Raw genomic sequence first — 19838 nt, forward strand, 5'->3', positions numbered from 1 at the left:
ATAGAAAAGAGCCAGCACAAAAAAGGCCTCAGTAAATGCTGTTTGAATCTGAGGCTTACAAATTATTCTCTAATCTCTCCAAGGATTGTGTTTAGTTCATAAGTAATATCTCTTAGAAATCATATTGAACCAAATTGTTAGCTTTGCACATATTGATGTAAACCATTTGAACACTGTTAATTTTCACTGCTTGAAGAAATTGGTATTCACTTTCTCTGTTTGAATTCCTGGCTTGAATTATGCTGACAGGTGGTTGAAAATAGAACTTCAAAATGAATAATGAGTTTTTCCATTTTTCTTTTATGCAATATAAGTTAGTTTTAAAAAAAAAGTACTATTTAAAACACCATGCTCACCAATGGCAAAGCATAACCCTGCATGAATTTAGCAAGCCTGACACCTTTAGGGTATGGTCTTTTACGTATTTTTTCATAAATATTCATAAAAATTTTAGCAAGCAAGTATTGTTCTAAAGCACTGGATTTTTACTAAAATACTTGGTGAATGTGGTCAGCACACTTTGACCCCTGGGTCAAATTTGATCTGCCATCTGTTTTCATATGGTCTGCAAGCTAAAACTAGTTTTCATTTTTAAAAGGTTGAAAAAAATCAAAAGAATATTTAATGAAGATTATGTGAAAGTCAAGTTTCAGTGTCCATAAATAAGGTTTTATTGGGATATTCATTTGCTTACTTTCACACTGTAATGATAGAATTGAGTAGTTGCAACAGAGACCGTATGGCCTGTAAAGCCCAAAATATTTACTACCTGCCTTTTACCAAAAAAGCTTACTGGCCTCAATGTCGACTAACTGAGTTTTGATAATATATATCACATATTTATACCTCGATAACAAATTCATCCTCTTACAATTTAATCTGTGGCAATTTCATTCGTTCAGTCATCCACTCACCAGACGTTTACTGGGGGCTTGGGCTGGATTCTGTGAGAGAAATAAATCCCTGACTCAGGACTGGCTAGGGTGAGGCGGAAGAGGAGGAGGGAGAGAAAGCCATCTCCAGTATCTCTTACCGTTGTTCTGTCCCCACGCTCAAGACTAAACTAGTCATTTACAAAAGGAGGATCAACTTTTTAAAGCACCCATGAAATTCTGCCACTATTGTACATTGTTTTTACTGTAAATGATGAAAAATGTAGCATGAAATACATATGCTGCAAAAATATCTAGAGACAAATTAGGTTTGCAATTTAATATTCCACTTCTAATGTGACATTTTTAATTGTTACTGAGGTTGTCAGTACATTTCTTATCCTGACCAGGAGGCCACCAGATTAATAAATTCCATGTGGTCAGATGAGCAGCTGCACAGATGCATACACTGTGCCGGACCCTGGGCTGGGGACCTCACAACACGTCCTTCACTGAACTCCTCTACAGCCTGTCAGATAGGGTCACGTGAATTTTCCTCTGAGAAGTGAGCTTGGTTTCCCCCACCTTTTCACTTCCTTCTTGGGAACTCAAAGCCACTTCTGCACCGCTCCAAAACCTGTGCCCTTTGTCACGAAAACCATATTATTGCTGAGTCAGAGCAGGACCCCCACAGGCTGACCTGGAGCCCGTTTCCCTTTGTTTTATACCAGGGATTGGCAGACTTTTTCTGTAAACGGCCAGAGAGTAAATATTTAAGGCTAGCGGGCCGTATGGTCTCTGTTGCCCCTGCTCACCTCTGCCATCTGTGGCGATGGCAGCCGTAGACTAGATGTAAATGGATTAGCGGGGCTGTGTTCCAATACGATTTTATTTATGGACATTGAGGTTGGAATTGCATATAATTTTCACATCTTTAAATGCTATTTGTCTTTTGATTTTTTTGCAAATGTAAAAACCATTCCTGGCTGGTGGGCCGGCCCTCCTTGTGCTGGGTCTCGTGAGCTTCCTGAGGCTCAGCGTGGCCCGTGCACTCGCTGCAGCTGACAGCAGGTGGCGCCCTCTGTGCTCAGCCCTTGTCTGAATTACGTTACAGTGTCGGAATCAGAACATGTGGTGATCAAACTCAGTTACCAGAAAGATGACGTTCTCTGGAGACGTTATTAAACAAGAGTCTCCTGAAACTGATGTTCGGAATGTTTTGATTTTTTAATGGTTAGGTTCAGTTATCTGGAAAATGCACATATGTAGAATTTATGCTAAATGGGTATTATTAAACATCTTTCTTAGCCTGTAAATATTTTTTCCCAGTTTTTAGTAAAACTCAGTAAGACTGAGTTTTCAGTCTAAAACAATGATTTTAAAAAAGTAAACCTTTATAAAACAGCAGCTTTTCAGTTATGGACCCAGCAATTAATTCTTGAAGGTTGTACGTTTATAACACAGTGTTTTTACTGTGTGTATTAAGGGATAACTTTTAGGTAATTGTTATTTCCAGTTACATCAGGCTTTATTGATTAAATCCTTTATACATCTGAATTCATGTGACAGGCTCTAACTGAAAGTGTTGAAGCACTGTTTCTTGTCTGGTATTTTATAGCTATAACTCAGAATCTTCTGTCATATAGTCTTTATTTTCGTTGTAACATGTGCCTATATGTACTTAATCATTTAATCATCTTAAACTTTTCCATACCACTTTTCATGGTGTATTTTAAGATTTAAAAAAAATTTCAACTAGACCTAAAATGGATGATTTTGGAAAGGGGAGCAGTTTATTGTTTTAATCCCGAGAGAGGGGTGGGAGTGACATATTTTATCCCTGGGTGGATGAGAGTGACGATCCAGCATTTCCGTCACGGTGCTCGGCGGGAAGACTGAAATGGTACACATGTGCAGACCCTGCCCTCCGTTAAGTTCTGGGTGTGCGAGCTGAGCTGCGCCTCCTGCCTGACGCTCACTCTGTTCCCTCCTTCTCCAGGCAGTTTCCAGGCTCCTCTGTCAGTGGACCCTGCCACGTGTCCCATTGTCCCCGGCCAGGAGATGATTATAGAAATATCCAAGGGACGTTCAGGGCTGGGTCTCAGCATCGTGGGAGGAAAAGACACCCCCTTGGTAAGTTTCCAGAAGTGAAGTGTATCCACTGTCACTTAGTTATTTAGTCATTAACAGTTAGTTGTTGAGCCTCATTGTGGCCTGTGTCGCGTCTACGGAAGACTTGGCTTTTTCATGGTATGGAGAAAACATAAGTATAAATAGACGTGCGTCCATATTCTGGCTGGCTCTCAGGTGTTTCTCAGGGTTTATATTCACCAGGGTTTTCTCCCTCTTATAGCTGGTGATTAGACCAACAACATCATAGCAGCATTTAGAAATATCACAGCAGGATTTGGGATGGTGCCTGGCACATGCCGAGTGTAAAATAAGTCTGAACTATTATCATCATCATCATTTAGTGGAACGCTACCTAAAAGTATCCTGACATCAGCTATTCCAGCCCAACAATTTAGGTGTTGCTTTGTTCTGACCACGTTCACGTCCACTCATAATCTTTTTTAGAATTCGTCTAGAACGTTAGTTTTTGCTTGGATGACGGATCTTTGATTATCTGTACATTTTGATTGTCACTAATCAATAGTGCCATTAAAATGTAAAACTTCCTGGGTTTTGATTTACTCAAAATGGGATTAATCAGTGCATAAATATTTGAATGGTGGGGCTGGCCCGGTGGTGTAGTGGTTAAGTTTGTGTGATCCGCTTCGGGAGCCCAGAGTTCTCGGGTTTGGATCCTGGGCACGGCCCTACATGTCACTCATCAAGCCCTGCTGTGGCAGCATCTCACATACAAAATAGAGGAGGATGGGCACAGATGTTAGCTTAGCAACAATCTTCCTCAAGCAGAAAGAGGAAGATTGGCAACAGGTGTCAGCTCAGGGCCAATCTTCCTCACCAAAAAAAAAATCTGAATGGGTCATACATGCATATTATTCACAGTTAAATTGACACGAAAGGATATAAAGTGATAAATAAACCTCCCTCCTCCTACCTTTTTGCCCTGCTCTGCCCTCCACCCACCCCCATCCTCACCCCCACCCCAGGCCTTTCCCTAGAGACAGTCACTCTTATTAATACAAATGTTAATTCATATTCATATATAAATGAATATATTTAGTAAGGAATAAATTGTATTTGCCAGATTTACAGGTAAAACAAGTACAATATGATCAGTAAAATGATTTTTTCCTTTTTGGGCAGGAATGTCACATTTCTGTTAGTACCGTTGGGGGCAGGGAAGTCCTGTTCTGTTTTTCTGTAATAAATGTTAATCCCCGACATGGCAGGCAGCTCAGGAACAGCGTTTGCTGCAGAACCTGGGTCTGTGCCCTCCACACGGCTCCTGGTCATGGTCCTTCTCTCTCCTGCCTGGCCTGATCGAGAGAATCCTGGTGTTGAGTTCCAGCCTATTAGGAACCACTGAAACCGAATGTGCTCAGAGGCTGCTATTTATTTATTAGAGGATTTGATCTTCTTCAGCTAGATTCAAATTCTGGTGAAACTTTTCTCCGGAGTTCAGGATAATTTACTTCCTAGATTACTCTCCTTTGGCCTGTGCAGGCAGGGACTGTGTGTGGTTTCCCGCACACACTGTGATGTTGTCATCAGCTTGGTGGAACTGGGGACACCTGGAGTTAATGGGCTCAGCAGCCGGTGTTAGCTCCCAGCTCTCGCCTGGGTCTTTGCCTCCCTAAGGTCCGGGAACTTTTCTGCATCTCTCGTGATCTGGCTTGGAATGCTATCTGTTCAGTTTTCGTCATTGAGGAAAGGGGCAAACTCTTCCTTAGAAGTTTCCCTTCAAGTGGTTTGGTCTAGGCTGTATTTTTAAATCGTATTTTTAATAATGCCTTCTAGTTATATGTGATCTGGTCTTTGAGCAGTTCATAGAAACACTCTGGCCACCCGTCCAGCCAGCCCCTGCTGTCTGAGGAGGAAACACAGCCCCCACAGAGGACCAGACCAGACCACTGTCACCCAGACTCATGGGTGTTCCAGCCTCTCAGACTCTGCTCCCCTCCCCAAGTGCTGCTCTCTTTCTGGCCCCCCATCACGATTCTGTGCCTCCTCAACCCCCTCTGAGGGCATCTTCCCTGGCTTCTCCAGCTCCATGATCTCTTCTGGGCGGGATGTGGAGCAGGTGGTCGGCGGTTCCTCTCTCAGCTCTCAGTCTTACTTTCTCTCTCCCGTTCACCACTTGGGGCAGGTTCCTCAACCTGGTGACAGGAACAGTCATACCTGGTAGAGTGACTAGGAGGGTCAGTGAGGTGACCTGACTACAGTGCTTGGCCTCGTCCCAGACAGAGTAAGAAACTGCTCGTGACACGTACCTTCCCCAAGCCTCCGTTTCCAGATGTACAGCATTAATAATCCTGACTCACTGGTGATGGTAAAATCAGACTCCATAAACAGTGGGACATTATATATACACACACACGTGTATGTAGTTGTTACACTGAGGCTATTGGGGTTGTTTTCAGAAACTACTGGTTGACCCTGAGCTTTGGGTGTGTCTCCCTCCCTGGGCCTGTTTCCTCCTTTTCCCAAAGAGACATTCCTGAATGTTAAATAAATGGAGTTTATATAAATAAAGCTACGTTTGAAATGAACCAGAGAAATTACATTTTAAGGAAATTCTCTAGTGAATTCTTTTATAAAGAGACAATAACTCTCTGATTTGTTTTCTGTAAATGTAAGTCTCTTTATACTGCTTAAAATAAGGCAGAACAAGATTTCCCAGAGGAAGTCAGAAGAGTTGAATCAGCATGTCTGGCCTAGCCGAATGAGTCTGTTAGTTGATTTTTTTTGCTTTTGTTGTTGCTAATCTGGTTTTGCTTTGTGTGTGTGTTGGAAACCTGAATAAGATGTGCCCACGCTGCTCCAATATTGCCAGCGTCCATGCTGCCGGCCGCTGGCCTGGGCACCTGCACTGCCCGACCATCACCTCCTGCCTCCTGGGCGTGAGGCTCTTTGCTGAAGACTGTGCTCAGCTTCTGCCACCATAAGGCAGCCAAAAACATGCTTGAAGAGCATCTTGAGGTGCGTAATATAGCTCTGCCTCTTGGGACTGTAAATCCCATTGTCCTTGGAAGCATAAGCACCACTTAAAAAGAGGTGGGACACAGCTTGTGTGTCCTAACCTCAGGTCCCTCATTGGGAGCTGTAAGTTAACACACGGGCACGTCATTGGGTGAGGCGAACAGCAGGGGTGGAAGGTGCTTGAACAATGGAAACATTGTTGACCACGATGAAGATCCTCCTTTTTTCCCTCCAAGTTTCGACAAGGAGCATGCAGCCTAACTGACACTCCAGGTCACCTGTCCAGTCAGGTCTTGGGACTGCTCCACCAGAGGAAGTTAGTAAACAGAGCTGAGAGCATCTGAAAGGGTAGTGGACAGCGGTGGGAGCCCGGCCAGGTTCCTTTGCACTTGGCTCTGCACGTTTGGTTATGGGGCGCAGGCTTCCTTCAGCTCTGGTGGCGGGAGAGGGCGTCCTGAGTGCTGGTGACCCTCCCCGTCAGGGTTTCTGGGCCTTTCTGTTGTGTGTCCAGCAGATGTTTTTGTCGTCTTTAGAGGAACTAAGCTTCTGGGACTCGGTCTTGACACCACGTCAGTCCTACCTGCTGTAAATAGTGTCTCTGGAGCCACGGATGGTTCTGAGATCTCAGAGGGAGCGCTCCCCTAACGTCCCGTCGTATTCGCAACCGGTCACCTAAACAGACCTGTTAAGATACCGAGATGATGGTGATGGTGCTAGTGAGCCTCTCGGGAGGTTTATGAGCACACCGGCCCTGGCCCCAGGGGCAAACTTCTGTCTCTGTTGTTCTCGTCTGGTGATGTGCTCCCAGGGCTGCTCTTGGCGCATATGGCTTTTCTGTGATAGGTTGCATATGTTTGCTCAGAGGCTGCCCTTTGCTTGGGGGATACAAAATTGGGTGAAATAACCCTGTCCTCAGAGTGCTCACACATTCATTCAAGGTGATTCTACTGCCTTTAATGTTTGCAGTCTAGTGTGGGAGATCGACCAATGAAAAATTATAATAGGGACCATTAAAATAGGACTTTCTCTGGAAAGTAGAAAAAAGTAGAGCTGTAATACACACTTTCTAGACTAAATTAATACTGGCTACTTTTTATATGTTTTTCATAAGCCGTTTGGGCTGCTATAACAAAATACCCAGACTGAGTGGCTTATAAACGACAGAAATTGATTTCTCACAGTTCTGGAGGCTCAAGTCCAGATCAGGGTGCCAGCATGGTCAGATGAGGGCCTCTCCTGAGCTGCAGACTTCTCCCCGTGTCTTCACGTGGTTAAAGGAGCAAGGGAGCCCCAGGGAGCCTCTTTTGTAAGAGCGATGATCTCATCCACCCTCATGACCTAATCACTCCCTAATAACCATCACATTGGGATTAGGATTTAAACATGAATTTGAGGGGGACACACAGCCAGGAAACCAGATAAGGCATGTTGCATACAAAAGAAAGTATATTAATACATGTCTTTTGTTTCATTCCATCCATCCATCCTTTCATCCTGTCTCCCCCCTCCCTTTGGTCTTGGAGTGGTAATTTACATGAAATCTTACAGCTCAGAGGACTCGGCATAGTCTGCCAAGTAAAAGACCAAGGACTCTTACCTCTTCTGATGCTTGCAGCATGCTCCTTAAGCCTCTCCCCTAACCCCTCAGTGTCCCCTTCTCAGAAATGTTTGCTTGCTGTTTAGAAGTTTTATCTCTGGTGTCCTCAGAAGACGTGAAATATAGCTCTCCAGGGTCATCTATTGGGGTTATTTTATTATCAGCCTTGGGAATTCTAGAGAAGAGAAAGAAAAACTTAAAAAATAGGTATTTTATCTTAGAATATCAGCAGTCATGAACTGTTCTTGGAATTGAGCAAATGAAGTGGAGAAAGAATGGGGAAAGCTTCCCCAGGACCCTCACCTATGCATCTCCCTTTCTCTGGGTACTGTTGCCAGAGGTCCCAGACTGTAGACACCGTGTTCCTAACAGAGTGGTGATGCTGATCCTATGGCATCAGAACCCCGGATCCTTAACTGTGGGGCCTCGGACAAGCGACTGAACCCGTCTAAGTTAAATCTGCTCCTTTCTTCCTTGATCCGATAGTGGTGATGACAGAATCGACCTCTTCAGATTGTGTGTGGATTAATTACGATAAACTTTTCCCAGCTCCTGTCTATACTGAGTTCACTTTCGAATGTTTACTATTATTAAACATTCAAATTAAAGTAGATCCTTAGCTCCCTTCATCTGTGTGTCTTTGGTATATTACCTGTACACTGAAAAACATGACTTTGTTTCTAGATAGATTTTTTTCCAGCATCAAACTTTTAAAAAGTGATTCAGACACTCTTCTTAATGTGTAACTAGTATTTAATTTAATCTAATCCTCACGACAACCCTATAGGGGAGGAAGTGGCAGTATCCCCACTTTACGATGAGGAAACTGAGGCACGGATAAGTTAGGTAACTTCTCCAAGGACATAACACTAGCAGTGGGTCCAGCTGGGCTTTAATCAGACACTCTGACTCCAAAGCCACACTATTTGGTCCCCTTTTCTGGCGTTACCATTATGTGTCATCAATCTTCACGTGTAAAAGGGAGTTATCCATCCCACCCACCAGACCCTGAGCTCCCCGAGAACAGACCTGTTTTATTTTATTTTGTGTCTCTAGTGCCCCCGTAGAGCGCCTTGCACAGGTAAAACTGTGCCTCTCTGTCCAGCCTCCTTGCGCCACTCTGAACTCCAGCCACGGTGGCCTCATGCAGTTCCTCTGGTGAGCCTGTTCCCACCCGATGCACGTGCTGTTGGAGCTGTCTGGAGTGCGTCTCGGGTCAGTATTAACTGTACCTAGAGTGTCCCCTTCATCTCTGGGTGTGACTATGTGACTGACAAGAACATTGTTGAAACCATGTCGTTTGAGGAAGAGTTGAACAATTTGGAAATGGCAAGACCAGAAAGGACCGTCATGACTTTCTGCAAACATGTAAGGTTATCTTCTTGAGGACGGAGGATAAGAACAATTCAGCCACTCCCAAGGGGCTCAGTGAAAAACAGATTTCACGTTATTATAAGGAAAAACTTTCTAGGCATCAGCTGACCAGAGGTGGAAGGATCTGCCTGGGGAGAGTCCGTGCCCATCTAGAGAAATATTTTGATGAAGGCAGGAAGCCGCCCTGCAAGGATCCTGTTATTAGGCTTTGTCTTTTAATTGGGGAGGAACATTTACGTTTATAACTCTCTTCTTCGATTTGATGATGCTATAAGAAAACTCATTCTCGCTCTGCATTCCCATCTCACAAATTTCTTAAAACTTCAAAGTCTTGAGTTTTTTTAAGTAGAGAAGAAGCCCTAATTATTGTTTTTTGTTTTGTTTTGCTCTAGTAACTGTTATCGCTTTTAGAAAGGAAAGGTTATCAATCTAAGCCCTAGTTGCTGTACTTGTTCTGGGTCTGGAGGAGGCGTGTCTCTTTGCAGGAGGAAACAGTTAGACTAGGGCTTTTGTTTGTCCTCGTGTTCTTGGCACCATCCGATGGTAAATGAGGTCAGGGGATTCCCAGGATAGACTGCAAAACTTAGATGTTCTTAATATGAAAAAGGCCTGAGAATGTCAGCTTCAGAATCTTGTCATTTCTCTTCAAATTTCAGACCTCTATTTTTTTCACCACCTGATTTCAGACCAATTTAATTCGTTCTTATTAAATAGAAGTTCTATAGGGCAGGTAGCAAGAAGCATCAAGGTAGGACTCTCCCAGTTGAATGGTATGTGACAAAGTTCGTCCATCCAGAAACTGAAGTTCAGAATACCTGTCTCTTAGCTGTAACCGTACGTCCGGTTCTGGAGTGACCTTATTTAACTCTTCACCGTGTTCCATGCTGGGTGCAGCCATGACTGCTTTTGACCGTTTAGATGTAGGACTGCAGCAATTCAAGCCACTAGGTGTTTTTAAAGTGAGCAGGATGGGGGGCCGGCCCGGTGGCGCAAGCGGTTAAGTGCGCGCGCTCCGCTGCGGCGGCCCGGGGTTCGCTGGTTCGGATCCCAGGCGCGCACCGACGCACTGCTTGGCAAGCCATGCTGTGGCGGCGTCCCATATAAAGTGGAGGAAGATGGGCACAGATGTTAGCCTAGGGCCGTCTTCCTCAGCAAAAAGAGAGGAGGATTGGCGGATGTTAGCACAGGGCTGATCTCCTCACAAAAAAAAAAAAAATAAATAAAGTGAGCAGGATGGAAAGCTATTTTACATTTGAGTAAGTGTTTTATTTTGCTGTTCCCCTTCAAATGAACTCTGCACAGTCTGTTTCATGAGGAGTGTAGTTTGTTTTGGCATGTAATCCCCCAAAGCCAGGCTCCTTTTATCGTTATTGCTTAAGTCATATATTTTTACATAAAACATCTTATTACCTTAGTTTTATTTTAAAATCAAAGCGGAGTTTGCAAAAAGTTTATGAATCACACTGAAAGAATGTTAACGAATAGTACCTCTGTATTTCCAAATTTGGGCATTTCTAATCTTAAAGCATATGATTGTTAGCAAAAATATTATGCAAGCTGTGTAAAATTTAGATAAATAAGGACCAGATGGAACTATAGGGACTTATAAAACATAACGCAAATATTGTCCCATTTCCTTGAAGTAAATCTGTATTTCAGTATGAAAAATTGTATTCATATTGATGAGCATCAACTTTTTGTTAAATCAGACTTGGAAAGAGAACTCCATTTTAAGTAAATATAAAATAGTTTATTTTTTGGGCTTGAGAAAAGAAAGCTTTTCAGAGTCTTAGAATGTGAAACGTTTTTATATATTCACAGCAATTCTTATATTACCCATTTTATTACTGTGATTTTCATTCCACATTTTAGTTACCTGTAAATAGTGTGCAAGAGTTTACAGTCCCTGAGTTTGTTTTAGGATAGCTTACATGGTCCATTGCCTGCACACACGTGCACATACACACACACACACACATGCACACAGATTGTTGTTATTTCTTCCTATGTGACTGATCATTTAGTCTTACTTTTACTTTTATGTCAAAAGAGCCTCTACATCTCTTGCTGGTTTAGTACTCATTTATTTGTCTATAGTTTATTACCTGGGAATGGTTCAGGATTCCAGAATAACAGGTACTGCACATTGAGCCCCACCCTTTCTGTTTGCAGAGTTGGTAGGTGCGGGTCTTCGTACCCTCCCCAGCACGTCAGAACAGATGGATAAGCTGAGACTAGGACATGTAGACTCGCTCTCTGTTCCTTTGTAGCAGAGTTTTATGGGGATTAATTGGAGGCTCGACTGTGTTCTGAGATTCTTAGAAAGTCTGTGAGTGAACCCCACTTTATTAGTGAGCAGGGTAGAATATCCAGATTTTAAAAACTGTGATTCCAAGTCTGATCAATAAGTTCCTCTGACCCTTGCTGACGTCCCTGTACAGCTATAGCCCCTGCAGGTGTCTGAACAGAAGCGATTATGGATTCAACCTGTGGAGTTGGCAAGCAAAACTATATCAGTTTGACATATGTTTGTATTTCTTCTAAAGTAATAATCTTTTATTGTCTCCGTGGTGGGAAAGCGGTACATTAAACATACACTTGACCAGGAGACTCATCCAGATCACAAAGTTGTGAAATGAGAAAAAAATCCTCTTAGAATAAAGGAAATGTGGTATTTATGGCTGCATTCTGCCTCAGGTCCTACATGTTCTTGTGAGATACTGAAAGTAAGTAGCCTCTTAACGTTTTGATCCCTGTGAATCAGTGAGGCTGTGCCACGTCCCTTGTGCACCAAAGAAGAGAAGTTCCTGGTCTGAAGGTGGGGAAGATCAGCAACTTTGCAGCTTGTCGCAGATCATCTTTGCATTTTACCTTTGTAATTAGTTAAAAAAATATAGATCCACAAAACACGTTGAGCATATACATAGCAAGTCATGCCACAGCGTAAGGAGAATGCTTTAAGTTTTCCATCCTTGGGTTAATCAACCCGCCAAGCCGCTGTGGCGAGGGCAACGGCTCTGTCCCTGTCGACGTGAGTCCTGCCGGCTGTACCGTAGGTAGCATCTGCCTGCGTTTCACCTTGACCACCTTTCGCATGAGGGTTCCCGGTTCTGTGGAGTGAAACATCACCCGGGAAGAGCAGTAGGGGGACGTCCAGTCCTTGATGTTCCTGTGGTTCTGTTCCATGGAGTCACAACAAACCCAGGTTAGTGCATGCCGAACCGTTGCATCCTGGGGAAATGCAGAGTAGATTACTCCGAGCCCCTGGTCACATTTTCAACAGCCGATAAATACATAATCTTGTTTTACGTGTGTTTCTCTTTAGAGATACTTTATTTACTATGTATTGTTGATTCATTAATGTTGAACTCACAGCCAGCAGCACTGTAACTCATAACTGAAGGAAGCTTGTCTAACACGGATTTTCTCTAAGGCATATCACAGCCCTCTTGTGCTTAGGAACATTAGCACTTCAGCCCTGTGCTTAGGGGCCATTTTAAACAGTAAAATCACCAACAAAAAGCATGGAAATGCAAAACACGTAGCACTAAATTGACCACGAGAAGGACGCTTGTTTACAGTATGAGAGCTGAAACGAGAGGCAACAATGTCACCTTGTTCTACCTCAGCTGAGAACAAGTGAATCGGGCAACTTAAGTTTTTTACCACTCGGCACATATCTGCAAATGACACGAAAGCACCAAGAGCGTTGATTTAGGGGAGTAGGTGAATTCGCAGATATGGAATCCACAAACAATGAAGATTGACTGTACTTGGCCAAAACGGAAAAATCAGAATCTCTGGGGACAGGACTCCTGTAGTCTGGTTTGGGTCTTATTGGTGTTCAGATGGTCCCTTAGACTTAGCCCTGAGTGGTCCATGACTTGAGAAGGAATAATCTAAAATATCCTTGTAGCAGAAGCAATTGCTTATATTCTGGGATGACCATGACAACAGGAAAATTAGAAATTAAGAAATGGACCAATAAGTGCGCGCGCTCTGATGCTGGTGGCCCGGGTTCGGATCCCGGGTGCGCACCGAGGCACCACTTCTCCGTCCATCCTGAGGCCAAGTCCCACATACAGCAACTAGAAGGATGTGCAGCTATGACATACAACTATCTACTGGGGCTTTGGGGGGGAAAATAAATAAAATAAAATCTTTAAAAAAAAAAAAAAAAGAAATGGACCAAGACTGGTGTCATTCATCCTCAGAATCATGAATTTTGATCACTCTGACACATGTGTATTCCTTCCTTTGTGTACCAGATATGCCTCTTAAACCTTAGATGTATATGTATTAGGAGCCCTCATTAGCAATTATTCAACATCTGTTTGGCTGACACTTAGCTTGACATTACATACATAATCTCATTTCATCCTCAAACCTTAAAAGGTAGGATTTATTAGTTCTGTTTTAATAAATTTAGAAACATTGGCTTGGGAAGGTTGAATAATAGAATTATCACAAAGCTACAGTAAGTGGTAGAGCCAAAATCCGAACACAGGTGTATGTGGCCACAGCCAGTATTCTCCCACCCCACATCGCTGCCTCCCATTGTTTACAGGCCGGAAAGTTCCTCTGGCCGACTTGCTCGAGTCTGTAGTGGATTGAAATTGACCATAAATTTTGTGCAGCTCCCTTCCCGATTGCTTGAATGTGAGCTGGCCTGTTGACGTGCTCTGACCCGTAGTAGGGAAAGTGGCTTTGTGGGACCTCCAGGCTCTGGCGTGGAGGGGCCTTGTGCTTCAGCTCTTGGCCTCGTGAAACACCGCCACCTGGCAAGCAAGCCTGGCTGGCCGCCTGGAGGATGACACACCACGAGGAGAGAGTGCCTGACCGTCCCAGCCGAGGCCCCAGACGTGAGAGTAAGGCCGTCCAGGATACAACCAGCCCAGCTCACCTGACTGCAGACTCCCATCCAAACCATGTGGAGCAGAAGAACTGCCCCGCTGCCAACCCACAGAACTATGAGCAAACAAATGGCTAGTTTTTGTTTTCAGCCACAAAGTTTTGCAGCAAAAGATACTAATACAGGGTCTGACCAGCCCCGGTATCTTTCTGATCTCTCTCAGCCCCTGGGAGTTGAGATTCTTCTGGTATGCCGTTCAGAGGGTCTTATTCCTAGGCAGGGCCTAAGCGTCTGTGTAAAACAGTGGCTCTCTCTGCTCCACTTTGCACCATTTATGGGTTCATAGACGTCTGAAATTTTAGAGCTGGGATGGCTTTACAAGTCAGATAGCTCTGCGCTTTACTGATGATGTTCGGTGTCATGAGCACAGTGGTCCGTGCAGAACCATTTGGGAAGCTGGTCCCCTGCAGAGCTGCCAGGACATTGAACTCCTCTCCCTCCCGTCCTGGGTCCTTCTTCCACGCCGTACTGCACCTGATTTTCAGATCGCATTCTAATTGAAATATAATAGGGAAGCTTGGTTTTTAAGGAATTAGGTCACGAGGGATTTGGGACAGAAAAGAATCATGTCCTCAGACCCTCATCCCTTTATTTATATAAACACAGTTTGAGCCTCTCAGCTTTGCTCAAAGTGAGATGTACTTCTACAGTTTTAACCCAGCACTTTCTTTTTGACTCTGTAATTGTAGTTGACATCACAAGCAGGAACTTAATTCGTCTGCGTGATTTTCGGTTTGGAGCTGAGTGTGGTTTTGGTTTGCACCTTAGACTGAGGACTTTACTACCCGCCTGTATCATCGCCCCTCATGAGAAAGTCGTCTGCTGTGTAGAAGGCAAGACTCGAGGATTTCTGAACAGTGATGGCCGCGGAGGGGAATACTATTAAATGATGTTTCAAAATAGCATTACTCCTCCAAGGCCACAGATCTGAACCATGGTTCCTTCCAGAGGAAAAAATGATGCCATTTTATATACAGTATTTTTAATACTTCTTTTGGTCCTCAAGCTTTTCTTGTTATGAGGGATTTTTCCCGTAAAGCAGGGAAATAAGATATAACAATCTTTTTGGGTCGCTGGTAAGTATGATTTCCACCTAAATGTGAAATTGAATGTGTAACTTTTCTGTAGTTAAAACGTCCCTTAGGATTTTTTTGTGAAGAGTGCCATGGGGACTTTTATGAGTATGCCCAAGATTGGGTTTAATTCCAGAGTGATCCAAATTAAGTAAAACATGCCTACAAGCAGTAAAATTAAGTCATGTTATGCATAGTCCTTTATAGTAATATCTACCATATAATTCTTTATCAAAGTTTTGTCCTAAAATGCTTGTTAAAACAATCTACTGAATATCTAGAAATGTGTAAAACTATAAAATCTGATTCTGTGGAAATAGTTCACCCACACAGGGTGCTCATTGATATCCTCAGTCCACAGGAGACCCTTGGTTAATTTTCCTAACACATGGCTTCTTTAGTGTTATGGGCCTATTGTGACAGCAATAAAATTGCCTCTTGCTGAATGATTGGTGTGTTTATGAGTTACTTTATCTACTTGTTGGCAGCTTGGGCAGTAAAGAAAATGATGGGCTGAAGTGTGTGATGACTTTGCCTCGGTCTGAGGATACATGACTGCATGTTGTGAAATTCCTTCCCAGCAGTTCAGAGTTTAAATCCCCCTGGAGGAGTTTGTGATTTTTGTGGGGCTCAGTGATAATTAAGTCCCTCATACTTGGCTCCTTTAAGTTGCTCTCTGAACTATAGTAAATCCTCTGGAAATTCAGAAGGATTGAACGTCCGTGTGTGATGGGTATTTGGGTTGTATATCACTAATACTTTACCCTCAGAAGCTTGGTTGGGCTAGGGTAAGATGATGACGTACTAACCCCACCAGCCTTCTCTTTCTGGGTCATTTTATGCCTTTTTCTTTCTCTAACCAAATTTTTGGTCATTATTTAGCGGGCGTTTACTCAGTGCCTGCTCTGGGCTCGGCACCAGGATGCACAGAGGAGTTGCAAGCAGCCCCCGTCCACAAGGGTTCCGCTGAGGGCGGGAGTTTGTGCAGGACCTAGATCCATGAACAAGCTCTTGTGGTGCTGTGATAAGTTCAGTGACACCGGGAGACGGAGCAGTGACCCACAGAAGGGCTGACCAACTTCACCTGGGGAGAGGGCCAGACAGGGTTTCGTGGAAGAGGTGGCGCTTGGCTGACTGCAGTAGAATTTCATGAAACAAAGGAGGTAGTGGATAAAAGAGGGCGTGACCTTCAAGCATTTGGTGCCCTTCATACTTTCCAAAGATAAAGAGAATATCTCTGTAAAAATACACAAGAAATGTAGTGCTGCTGTTTCTAGTTCAGGAGCCAGGTGGCTGAGGGACAGATGTGGGCGAGAGAGTTCTCAGTGTAGACTCTTCTGAGTCTAGTAGTGTGTGCATGTGTTTTCTATATTTAAAATAAAGAAATACTTCTTCTAGGAATGGAGACATTAAGACGGTGGTCCCTTAAACAGTATGATGAGTTTGCTAGTCAGCTGCTTCTTCCTGGGTGTCCATTTTGTTTAATGTTGTCTCTAATTGTGGAATAAGGCAATTTTCTTCAGTTAAACGTGTTTCAGATGTCGGCTGGTGAGGAAGAATTTTTTAAGCAGACTTTTCTACATCTCTGAAATCCTGCCTGACCCTTCTGATTAGGGAAAACCCAAGACGTGAGAGATTCTGCCACTCACTGATCAAATTCTTCCCTGGGTCTAGAGCTGGCAAGTCAAATGAGTGGCTTAGAGTGTCCAGAGGGAAATTGTTGGTCTTGTCTCAGGCAGTCAGTAAACAGAACATCTTATTTAAATTTCTGTTGTGCCAGTGAAAATCACACAACTGCCAAGAGGAAACTAGTTTTGATTGTATGTCAGTCTTGGTCATCTATAAATGGTTCTCGAGTCTATGCCATTAATTCAGAGAAATCTGTTTTCTTGGACTGAACAACTTTTTATTTTAAACATCAATTTATCACTTGTATCTATTATAATTTTTTATATTTGCTCCTGTAGAAAAAAATCATTCAATAAATAACATGGGTGCAGAGAAACAGGACTGAAAAGATGAAAGGAAGGAAGAAGGAAAGAGACAAGAATAATGGATGGAATTAAGAGAGAGCCTGTGTTGGGTGGGTGTTGTGAGAGGTTCGGGGATTCGATTGGAGACATAAAAGAAACTTTCCACTCCAAATAAATGGACTGAAGGTATATTTTATTATATAGAGGATAGTAAAGGCGATAGTCTGCAAACATATCCGAATAGGTCAAATATTAAGAGGGGAAAACATCAGCTCGACTGGAAAGGGAAAACATCCACATCGACTGAGATCACAACAGATTTGAATAGATCATATAATAAGAGGGAAAAACATCAGCTTGACTGGAAAGGGAAAACATCCACATCGACTGAAGGGAAATAACGCAAATCAACCGGAAAGAGAAACACCAGGTTGACCAAAAAGAGAACACATCAGATCGGTTACTCACAACATCCACGCCCCACTGCCAGGAGAGTCCCTTCAATTGACACAGCTGGGCGGGAATCCGATCATCAGAGGTCCTGGGCCAGGCGTCCCCTCCACAGGTGAGACTCTCACCAGGCCTCGGTTTCCAGCAGTTTATATAGCATCAGCAGTTACAGAGTTTACAGAGCAGGCATTCAGTGTTCCCATGCACAAATGGTTATCAGTGGCGTACGTGCACTGAGCCTCCTGGCTATCGTCCCAGCCCAGCAGTTGTGTACGTGCATTGTTTTCTCTGGTTATCGTCCCAGCCTGGCACAGATGGCCAGTCTGCCCCACCAGGCTGTGATGCCCAAAGGACCTTGAAATTCTTACAAATGGCAACTATCTCCGTGGGAGAAAGGCCAGTTCCTGGGAAAAAGGCCAGTTCCCACCACACAGAAAACAGCTTTATATTTCTTTGTGTGCTGGTGGCTGTAGGTCAATGGAGTGGCCAAACATGGCTGCACTCATGTCAAGACAGTGGGGAGAGGGCCTGCCCATCCCCTGTGTGGAGTGCAAAGCCCTGATCAGGTACCGACACTAGCAGGGGAGGTCCAAGGATCATCAACCCACCTCACTCAGCCAAGGGCTGCAAGGTCCACTTCCACAAGTCGTCCGTTTATTCTCTATAAAATGATCAGCTCATGGGGCCGGCCCCGTGGTGTAGCAGTTAAGTGCTCGCGCTCCGCTGCTGGCAGCCCAAGTTCGGATCCCTGGTGCGCACTGACACACCACTTGTCAGGCCATGCTGTGGCAGTGTCCCACATAAGGTGGAGGAAGATGCGCATGGATGTTAGCTCAGGACCAGTCTTCATCAGCAAAAAGGGGAGGGTTGGCGTGGATATTAGCTCAGGGCTGATCTTCCTCACAAAAATTAAAAAAAAAAAAGATCAGCTCATATCTTCAAGGATTTTGCTGTGGAGTTGAGGAGACAATATTTCAAGAGAATTGATGCCGTATGGAAAATCCCAAGTTGGCTTTTGTGTGTGTGTGTGTGTGAGGAAAATCAGCCCTGAGCTAACATCCGTGCTAATCCTCCTCTTTTTGCTGAGGAAGACCGGCTCTGAGCTAACATCTATTGCCAATCTTCCTCCTTTTTTTCCCCCAAAGCCCCGGTAGATAGTTGTATGACATAGGACATAGTTTTACATCCTTCTAGTTGCTGTATGGGGGACGCGGCCTCAGCATGGCTGGAGAAGCGGTATGTCAGTGCGCGTCCGGGATCCGAACCCGGGCCGCCATTAGCTGACATGCACACTTAACCGCTAAGCCACGGGGCCGGCCCACAAGTTGGCTTTTGTACAAGTGCAAAATAAAATATTCAAAACCGATGAGAAGCTTGCTGTAGCGATGGGAACACAGGCTCTGGTGTTAAAACAGTCCCGAGCTGGAATTTCTTCTCTCCTACTTAGAAGCCACAAAGACCTGGTCAAGTGTGAACCCTTCTGAGCCTCTGTTTCCCCAGCTGTAAACGAGACTAATAATGCTGAACTTGCTTAGTTGGTATGTGAACTAAATGGCACAAGGGGGAAGTGTGGCATCTTTGGCACCTAGATGTTGAATAAATGAGAGGTTATTGCTTCCTTCCTGTGTGTTGGCACTGGGCATAAAGCCTCGTGTGTAGATAATATTGTTAAAACCATATAAAAATGGGGACACTAAGGCCTGGAGAGGTTAACAGTGAGGTTCCCAAGGCCCCTGGCCAGAAGTAGCAGAACAGGGATTTGGACCAAGAAGTCTGCCTCCACCACCTCGTTCGTGATCATTTGTCTCACAGCCTCTGCTCTGCGTAAGCCAGCAACCCACCCACAGGGAAATGATGAATAGTCTGCTTCTGGAATCAACGAGCTTTAGAAGTCGTTGGTGTTGATAGACAGAGTCACGGAGGTCTTCTGGGGTGAAGGAGTGTTATTTAATACACAGAGATGGGCAGGTGGGCTCGTGGGGAGAAGGCACTCAGTTGTGCCAACAAGCAGTTCAGCTTGAACAGCTCCTGAGCATGAAAACTTAGGAGAACACACAATGAGGAGATAAGAATCATGCGTATCATCAACTCCAAATTTTTTATTTAATAAGTCTTTCATTAATGACCCATTGTTTCCTCTAATCACAATTTTTTCAAAGCAAGAAAGAAGTCAATTTTTAATGGAGCCGTATCAAATAGGTGCTTAGTATATCCCAATCCAGTACCTTTTTTACTATTCTTTCCTACCCTATGAACTACATTAGTTTTGAAAAACAAATCAAATCCATTTTTCTTTTCATTCACTAGTGCACATTTCTAATTTAACTGTCGGTCCCCACCTCTCACCTCTGTCACCCCGGTTAACACCACTGTGCAGAACTGCAGCCTCATAGGACACTTCCAGCACACAAGGGCACGTGGTAGGAAATGTGGCCTCTTCTATGTCAGGTCAGAGTGTCTCATGTTTTCTCGTATTTT

General features: G+C 43.9%; 1 protein-coding gene across 8 annotated transcripts in view; it reads left to right on the forward strand.

Annotated features, from left to right (window-relative positions):
* PATJ (PATJ crumbs cell polarity complex component) overlaps nt 1-19838 on the forward strand; it is a 307655-nt gene that overhangs the window by 246283 nt on the left and 41534 nt on the right. For all 8 annotated transcript variants that reach the window (XM_058538171.1, XM_058538173.1, XM_058538175.1 and 5 more), the window contains one exon: nt 2872-3005. In XM_058538171.1, the coding sequence (XP_058394154.1) occupies nt 2872-3005 (134 nt within the window). The remainder of the gene's footprint in view (nt 1-2871; nt 3006-19838) is intronic.

The sequence above is a fragment of the Diceros bicornis genome, chromosome 4 (genome assembly GCF_020826845.1).
Source record: "Diceros bicornis minor isolate mBicDic1 chromosome 4, mDicBic1.mat.cur, whole genome shotgun sequence".
In the NCBI taxonomy this organism is placed as follows: domain Eukaryota; kingdom Metazoa; phylum Chordata; class Mammalia; order Perissodactyla; family Rhinocerotidae; genus Diceros; species Diceros bicornis.